Here is a 9918-nt window from a genome sequence, read left to right as displayed (position 1 = left end):
TTTCTTTTGAATTACTAGCGATGTTCAGAGAGATTTGAATAGCAGTCAAACATATCGCCCTGCTTTCGTTTTAAGTCAATACTCGATATCGTAACCCTAATCTGAGTGGAGATATATACGTTCAAAATTTAAATACTTCAGAGGAAGCTTTTTCGACACGACTACAATGAGAATCATAGACAGGTAAGTAGCGATAAATCTATCAGCCACTTTCCATCAAATTTTGTCCACCTGACTTTAATTGAATACATACCCCAAAGTTAAAAAAAAAAAAAACAATTAGTAACAAATAGGTTTATGTCAAATTCTGTGTTCATGTATCGCAGTTTTTCGTGTCAAAAAAGCCTCGGAATAATTTCAGTTTTAAAGGTTTATATCTCCACCTTGATTGGTAGTTACAAACTCAAGTCTAGGTGAAAAACAGCTATCTCGATAGAAAACACAGCTATCTCGAATAAATTTTAACTTCTATTTCTTGGACCTTTAGAGAGTTAGTAATATTATATGACATTATTTTGTTGTTAGGCAGGGTTGAAAATAAAAATATATCAGTGCCATTCATAAAAATTATTGCAATTTAATATGTAAATTATATATATACGTATTTTATAATTAATAGATCTAATCATTAATTGTTATATTCTATAAAAACTAAAAGTAAAATAAAACCTGTGTCCTACAAAAAATTACAGTTAAGTAATTGGTAACGTAATATTATATAAATTTATAAAAATTATAAATGGCCACAATTGTCTCTCGTAATAACATTTTATAACATTTATATACAAAACATATACTTAACACTATGTTAATGAATTATTATGAGCAGCTCGACTACGTCGTGTGGTACCAATTACTGGTCGTGGTTTGTACAAATCATCACTTGAATATCGTTGTGTGGCTGCTTTTGCTGCTTTCAAAGCTGAAAAAAGAAGATTATTTGTGAATAAATTTACTTACACTATAAAACATAACACTAATAACATAATACACATAGTACATAACCATAACAAAAAAGATTTATCGAAATTTAATAATATTTTAAAGAATAATATTACGGATCAAACGGTCAAATGCACTCATCAAAGAAAATTTTAAAAATATGACACACCTCTTTTACATATTTAAATAGGGTTTCACTCAAAATTTCCTAAAATACGTATTTTGAGAGTTCTTGATGAGTTAACTAAAAGCTGCTTCCATCCACCTACATGAGTATAAAGTCTTCAAAATACGAGATGGATGGGATATCTATAAATAGGTTATCTATAAATATCTATAAATAGGTTATTTTTGGGATAACTCTTTACGCACACCGTATATTATGTATCTATTTATAAGAAATTCCGTAATAACCGCATTCGAATAGTATAGGTTTATATCCCTCTACGAATAGAAATCTAAGCAGAATATTACTTAGAAACCAGTCAAAATGAAATTAAGGTTAGTAAATCAAAATAATTCGATTACGAGGTCAACGATTCGTACGAGGAAATCATACTACATTTCTTACAAATAAAAAATAATGCTTATAAGGTTATATAAAAATTAATTACCTTGTTTATCTACTTTTTGTACTTTGGATTTGTCTTCTTTATTTTCGTCTTTGGATTCTTTTCGCGAAATGTTCGTTTTTGTATCAGGAATTGGAGTGTTGGATGCATCACTTTCTGGACTCAATGGCAATACAAATGATTCATTTACTGAAAAAAAAATTGTATGAGTATTTACAAAAAAAATAAAATTTTGTTTTTGGGGCAAATATAAACCTGTGGTAATACTTTTCTTGGCTTTTCGTGCTTTTGTGCCCTTCTTCAAGGGTTTTATTTCTTGATCAGCGATAGGAGTTGCAGGTGGTGTGCTTTTGTTAGATATATCCATTTCAATGAGATTTACTGTTCAAAATAAGTGCAAAAACATAAAATAAAAATTTGATTAAAAACAAAACAAAAATCAAAAGATGCAAAATGAGATAAGCGAAACGCCTCTGATTATTATGCTATTAAATCGTGTAACAAAAGAAAGTCGTCTTGCGGAAAATTTTATTTTACAATTAATTTTAAATAAGTTAATAAATTATTTCGATAATATAAACAGTGAAGTAAAAGAGATAAGTATTAGTCGATTGATTTGAGCGTTACGCTGATATTTTAGTAGAAAGTGCAGGAGGGAATAAAACTTATTAAGGTTGAACAACCCATTATAAAGGTAAGACTATGCTTAGTTATTAAACATTTAATTAAATTTTATTTGACTTATACAAGGTGGCTTTTTAAGTTGACATATGCTCGAAAAATGAATTTTGTCGATAAAAATGCTTCAAGCGAAAAATGTTGGATGTGTAGGCGCACATTTTACGCAGATATTAAACTTGGCCTAGGTTTTCAAGCTTAATGAAAAATATTGCAAACAAAAAATGTTTACTTATTTATAAAGAACTACTTTTTAATTTAAAGCGTCCATCTAATGTTTGTAAGTTATTAATCAGAGCTAGGTTTTAATTGAACCTGAAAATTTAGATCGAATTCGATGCCGGTATAGGATGTGTGCCTTTTAAACTAACATTTTTCGTTTGACACATTTTCCTGTATAAAATTTTTTTATCGAGTTTCAAGCATATGTCAACGTTAAAAAGAAGGAAGACACCCTGTATATTTTATATAAAATTGTAGATAATAATATTAAGATTACGGATGTTATTGGGTTGCCTTAGTAAAAGTAAACGAATCTTAGGGTTGTCGCGATTTGAAGTTCAATAATTGAGTAAGAGAGTAATTTACCCTTGCCGAATTTTCTTATATATTATATAGGTGTAATTCCTTATTATTTTCATTGAGCCAACCCCTTGGCAATGTGGATTTAGGAAAAAAAAGCTTGATGCAAAATTCCATCTACACAGAGTATTTTTTATCCTTTACTTTTTTTCAAATCATTTCAATTGAACACCCAGATTTTTTAAAAATAACTTTGTGGATATTTTCAGCTTCAATTCGGCCAGTGTTTAAATAACATATTGTGAATGAATCAGTATTATAATTTAATAATATTAAATTTTTTTTAACGCGTCTACGTAGAGCCAGTGAAGACTAAACAATTTTCTCGGAGTTCTTCCTGCGGTACAATAACATCAAAAGAAATCCATCATTTTACTTCAGATGCGAAATTGGATCACGACCTTTAGCTTAATAGAATTAGTAGGCTTCTTGAACTCTTCACAAAACACTTGACTCATTTTTCGAAATCGAGATAAATTTAATATTTTAGGAACTTGAGGTTAAGCTTATTTATAATTTCTTTGAATTTACGAATGATAGGTTATACATGAGGATAGCCCTTTTTAGATTAGACAAATTAAACTTTTACCTCCTGAAAAAATGTAACGAAAATTTTGTGCGTAAAAATGTGGGCAAATGATGGACAAACGAATCCAATCAACATTTGATAGTTTCCATTGGGGTGCTATTTTCACGGAGCTAATATACATTTTCTGTTTTATACATATATATGTAGTTATAAAAATGTAGATAATCATATTGTGAATATGATGATAAATGGCTGTGTTAGCAAAAGTAAACAAATCTTACAATTAGAATTTTTGCGGTTGTCTCAATTATTGAAACTTAAAACCGCGATAACCGTTAGATTTGTCTTTTGCTGAGACAACTCTATGCCATCATGTTTGCAATATTATTATCTACATTTTTATGTGAAGGCTGCTCCCAAATCCTCGAACCAAAGAACTGAACTGAAATTTTTTGACCAGACGTTAAAGATTAAAGCTTCGCTAGTAATTTTTTTTTTTAAATTTACGAATTTCTAGACTAATACTAGGAGATAGTAAATTTTTATTATAAATAAAATTATAAGAAATAAAGTTTACTATAATTAATCATCAGTCAATTTTTTCGCTAAGTTTAATAATTACAAAGAAATCTACGTTCAGAGTTCTAAAATAAAAATTCAAATTTTATACCTTAGAACTTAAACGTAAAATCATCTGTAAGTAGTAAATTTGCCGATTAAAGTTTATTTTATTTCTTACAACTTTGTTTATTATAAAAATTTAAGTTTTCCTAATATTAGTTGAGAAGTTGTTAAAATTAAAAACGAAAATTAGTCAAACCTTAATCATGAATAGTGCGTCAGATCGAAAAACGCAAAGGGATTTCTGTTAGGTTCGATGATTTTGGCACTCTGTATAATGAGTCTCGATAAGTGCAAGTTACTATTCTCTTACTCAATTATCGAACTTCAAATCGCGATAAACCTAATATAATAGGTTTTTCAAATAACATCAAAGCACTTATTTGTATGTAAATTTGTGAAAACTTCGGTTAGATGTTTTAATAAACGAGTAGAATGTAACCATGGAGATCGTGCCGGCGTTGCGAGATATTACCAATCAAATATCCTGAAGAAGAAATAGATTTTTTCTAGAATAGATCTGTGGGTTGTAATAATTTTTATAACAAAATAACCAACACAGATAATTTTCTTAAGTTTTAAACAGTAGATTATCTGTGAAAGTTTATATTTAAAATGTCATCGAAGTCTGAACTTTGACTTAGATTGTGGACTTAAGGACTTTTCATTCATACACCTACACTAGTTTCGAATTCCTTTGGTTTTCAGTAAACGAAATAAAATCGAACTTAATAATTTTCGAATTCTATACTTTAAAACAATATAACTTTGAAATCCAAGTTTATTTTTCTTGTACAAGAACAGCTTTAATAAAATCGTGTATTTACAATGAAAATTAAATTAAAACATCAAACAGTGGAAAAACGTGAAAATACACAAATAATTACAAAAAAGGATAATAGTGATTGAATAGTAAATTTGTGCACAATGTCCAGATCAACAAGTGTAGTAGTATGTAACTGAGATACAATTAAACACCCAAGTGCAAGAAAGTTAAATTTGACGACAATTTTAATTATGGTATATAAATTAGCATACCACTGAAGAAGTTTCATTTTTTTTCCAATCGATTTTTTAGTAAAATTATTAAATAAATTCCAATCCATTTGTTGTTTAGGAGATAATTTTGAAAGAAAAACAAACAATAATGTAGAATATTTACAGAAACTTTTTGTTTAAAACAAATTTACATGCTATTCTTTTTAAGTCGATAGTAAAAATTTTTGTTGGGTTTATTTTTTTAAAAACCTGGTTTATTGGCGTTTATTATAGCAAAAATTATACCAAAAACGATGGTGGCATTAAAAAAACGAGAAGTCGAATAAAAAATGTGTCTAAATCGAGATATTCTATTTGTTTATTCACGACTTCAAGAAATAAAAATATATTAAGAAAAGATCAATTTATAAAACAAAATTGGCCAAATCAAAGAATTTGCAATTTCTCTGTAAAAGTTTTAATACTGCATTAGTAACTATAAAAATTTGTAAATACTGTTTGAATCGATTTGCTACTTGCGTTCAATAAAAACGCGGCACTATCTGCATATTAGATATATTTGGTGATTGAAAAATACACATTTTTGGAGGAAAAATATTTCGAATTAAGTTTATTTGTTATTTTATTAAGAATAACGGTCTTATATAAATTTTATTGCAGCTATTAAAGTGTTGTTAGCTTCCGGTCCATAAATGAAACAAGCATGTATATTAGCAGTCGTAACGATATAATTCTGTTTAAAAATAAGACGACTTTCTTTATTTTTAACCACTCTAACACCATAATCGTAAAGGCATTTCGAATATAAAAATAGAAAAAAAGAAAACTTACCTTGACATTGCAATTTTGCTGCTTTGACATTATTATTTTCATTTGTTTCAACATCAGCTGATTCGTCTAAATTGGCTTTACGTTTTGAACTTCTAGTAATTTTAACACTTTTTTCATCTTTTTCTTCCTCCTTTTCAACACTAGTTTCAGCTGTGTCTAATTCTATTTCTGATGTATAATCTTTTGATAAATATCTCATGTTTGGTTTCCTTGATCGTCGTAATGAACCTCGAGTATTCAAAGAATTATCTGATATATCACTACCGGTATCATCAGTTTCTGAGATAATTGGACCACGTTTTTTAAATGTAGCAATTTCTTTTAAGAAACGTTCGGCAGTTGGACTTGCCTTCGGACTTAAATATAAACAATCTTCCCCATCGCTGGAATAAACTATATTCGGCGATTCAGTAGTTGGTTTTGAAGTGGTTTCTTTACAATCACTCTTATTAACAGCATCTTCTTTTGGTGTAACAACAGTTGGTAATTTATTTGTATGTTTTGGTGAAACATTTGGTGATTTCTTTGTATGTTTTGGCGAATCAGTTGATGATTCATTTGTATGTTTTGGTAAATCAGTTGGTGATTTATTTGTAGTTTTTGGTGAATCAGTTGGTAATTTATTTGTATGTTTTGGTGAATCAGATGATGGTTTATTTGTATGTTTTGGTGAATCATTTGATGGTTTATTTGTATGTTTTAGTGAATCAATTAATGATTTATTTGTATGTTTTGGTGAATCAGTTGGTGATTTATTTACATGTTTTGGTGAAACAGTTGGCGATTTGTTTGCTTCTTTTGGTGAAAGAGTTTGTGACTTTTTGTTTTCTTCTGGCTTTGGAATATCACTTTCCACTTGTGAACTATTTGAAATTTCTAGTTCAGTTGAAGCAATTGAAGAATTATCATTTTCTAATTCATCACTAGATGAAATACTTCCGTTAGCAATCGAATCTAAAGAATTGGCATCGGGACTTAAACTACATTCGATTTGATGAGCTTCATTAAGCTGTTTTTGTCGTTTACGTTCTAATTTTTCTAATCGCTTACGGATTTTCATTAATCGACGTGCTTCGAATATATTCGATGCAAATTTAGGTTTTTTTAATTTCACTTGAATTTGTCCATCAAGAATTTGCGTTGAAAATTGTCCTTGATGCATATCTAAATCTGAAAATGACCGCTTCTTTGTTTTAGGGAACCCATTTGATGATGTATTTAATAAAACTTCTGTCGATTCTGTAACATCTACTTTAATTGGACTTTTAATCGCTGCATTTGTAACATTTTCATTATTTCCCTCTAATTGATCGGTGGTGGAATCAGAAGTTGGATCACCAGATTCCCCTGATTGTGAATTTAAATTATCTGATAATGCGGTAGATTTTTGATTTGTCGCATTTCCTGTAACGGTTGAATTGTGTGAATTTCCTGATGATCCATCGTTGGAATCACGATCCGTTGATCGACGATTGTCATTATTTTTTTCGCGAGAACTAGAATGATCATCTTTTGTCGATTTTTTATTGCTATTTTCTTTCTTCGAATCTTTTTTGTTATTAATTGAAGATTTCGTTGAGTGTTTTGACTCAGTTTTATTGGATTTTTCTTTGTCGTTTGAATCATTTCTACTGCTTTTTTCTTTATCTGATTTAGATTTTGAATCATATTTACGTTTTTCATCCCGATTTTTATCTTTTGCATCATCTTTATTTTTATCTTTTGTATCTTCTTTAATTTTATCTTTAGAATCCTCTTTATTTTTGTCTTTATTATCGTCCTTATTTTTATCTTTTGAATCATTTTTGCTTTTATCTTTTACGTCATCTTTACTTTTATCCAATGACTCATCTTTTAATTCATTACGATTTTTATCTTTAGATTCATCACGTTTTTTATCTGCAGTTTCATCTTTACTATGTTTTCGTTCACCATATTCTTTGTCCTTATATTTTTTATCATCTCTATTGTCACGAGATGAATCACGCCTATCTTTAGACTTTGATGATGAACTTGATCTATTTTTATCACGATTACTGCTATCTCTTGAACTGGATGTTTTACGATCACGGCTTGATGATGTATTTGAACTGCTTCCACGTTTTGATGAACTTGATTTACTATCATGATCACGCGATTTTCGTGAAGAATCTTTTGACGATGAGCTACTTGATTTTGAATCCTTTTTAAGTTTATCATCCTTTTCTTTATTTTTAGACGAATCTTTTTCGGTTTTACTATCGTATTTGTCATCCTTTTCTTTTCCTTTAGACGAATCTTTGTCACTTTTATTATCGTATTTTTTGTCATCTTTTTTATAGTCTTTACGATCTTTGCTGCTGTGACTACTACGGCTGTCTCTGTCTTTGTCACGATTTCGACTAGAACTGCTACTACTATGTCGTTTTTTGTCACGATCAGAGGATCGATGATCTTTAGACGATTTTTTATCAGACGATTCTTTGTTTTCAGATTTTTTATTTTCTGATAATTCTTTGCTATCAGATTTTTTATTATCTGATAATTCTTTACTATCAGATTTATTATTATCTAACAATTCTTTGATTTCAGTTTTTGGATTATCTGAAAATTCTTTGATTTCAGATTTTTTATTATCTGACAATTCTTTGCTTTCAGAATTGTTATCTGATTCAATTTTAATTTCTTTCGTCTCTTCTAATTTAGTTTCTTCAGCTGTAGTTTCTTTAATTTCTTCACTGGCAATTCCCTTGATGTCTTCGACTTTAACTTCATTAATTTCTTCAACAACTTCAGATTGTTTTTCTGATACTTCAGTACCATTAACTTCCACCTTTACGTCATTGTAAGTTTGTTCATTTAATTTGATATCTGTTTTATTCATGGCCTCATCATCATTATTATTCGTAATATCTTCCTTAATTTCAATTGATAATTCTTCAGTTTTTACTTCAACAACGTTTGAATTATCAGCTGATTCTTCTCCATTGCTATCAGAAGAGCTGATATCCATATTAACACTTTCATAATTTTGCTCCGTATCGTTTTTAACTGTTTCAATATCTTCCGAAACATCCATTTTAATAGATTCCTCGTTAATTTCGGTAACTACTTTTGTCACATGGTTAACTTTATCATAACTATTTGAGTCAGGATTTATAACATCTAATTTAGTTTTTAAATCAGATTCAGAAGCGTGACTACTCAAACCAGAAATTCCAGAAACATTTGAATCATTTGTATTTTCATCATTAAGTGTAAAACTTGTATCTCCAATAGGTTCAAATGGTGGAGATTCTTCTTCGTCAATTTTAAAACTATCATCCATTTTTTGATCGTCATTCATTTCATCATCTTCATCTTCAATTTTTAAATCACTTTTGTCGACATCCATACTTGAATTTTGTGCAATTGGTTTATCAGATGCTGGCGAAATTGGATCCAAATCTGTTGGTAGAAGATCCGTTGTATTTATTGAAAGCAGATTCGATTTATTTTTATCGTAACAAGTTGATTTTTCAGGTTTCTCCATTCCCAAAAATTTGTACACTACATCCTCCACTTGTGGAAAGAATGTTGTGTTGATTTTTGGATTTACAACTTGGTCTACAATTCTTTCAACTCCTGTCTCAAGGAATCCAGACCTAAAATATAAAAAATTCGTAAATTTTTTACAACTTTATGTTGAATCTAAAGTAAGTACTTACTCTTGAATATTTTTACGTAACATTTCACGAACTTGATTTTTATTCATATCGGATTTCCACTTTTGCATACTTAAAAAATTGGAAACGTTTCCTTCAACACGCTGCCGAAGATTTTGATAAGCTGGTTTCGTATCAACATCAGCGATACATTCTTTTCGAAATTGGTCGAATATACCTTGTGATTTTAATTCACCAACTATATGATCAACTAAACGGGGATCCCCAGGTAATAATTGTGTACTATTCACAACTTCCATTACGTTAAAACGAATTTATTTTTATAAGTTTAAAATTAATTTGACATAATCGTAACAAAAATAATATTGATTTAATAATACAATAGAATGAAATTAGCTTCAAAATGAATTGTTTATACACAAACATTGAGAGGCGCTCTTATCAAATTGTCACATAAAAAAATGCGGCAAAATTCAAATTCTGTCGAATTTCATCAAATACGAACTTTCTTCATTAAGAT

The 9918-nt window shown here is 29.1% G+C and overlaps 1 protein-coding gene across 1 annotated transcript; it reads right to left on the bottom strand.

The window, feature by feature from the left end:
• Positions 1–648: 648 nt before the first annotated feature.
• LOC123304491 (uncharacterized protein DDB_G0287625-like) lies at positions 649–9756 on the bottom strand. The gene is made up of 5 exons (XM_044886363.1): positions 9441–9756; positions 5755–9377; positions 1770–1895; positions 1557–1703; positions 649–922 (listed from the first exon to the last, which is right to left on the bottom strand). The coding sequence occupies exons 1-5, from the start codon at positions 9695–9697 to the stop codon at positions 804–806; spliced, it is 4272 nt and encodes a 1423-aa protein (XP_044742298.1). The 5' UTR covers positions 9698–9756; the 3' UTR covers positions 649–803.
• Between the last annotated feature and the right edge of the window lie 162 nt (positions 9757–9918).

Source organism: Chrysoperla carnea, chromosome 1 (genome assembly GCF_905475395.1).
Source record: "Chrysoperla carnea chromosome 1, inChrCarn1.1, whole genome shotgun sequence".
NCBI classification, from domain to species: Eukaryota; Metazoa; Arthropoda; class Insecta; order Neuroptera; family Chrysopidae; genus Chrysoperla; species Chrysoperla carnea.
This window is presented reverse-complemented; position numbering and strand designations above follow the sequence as displayed.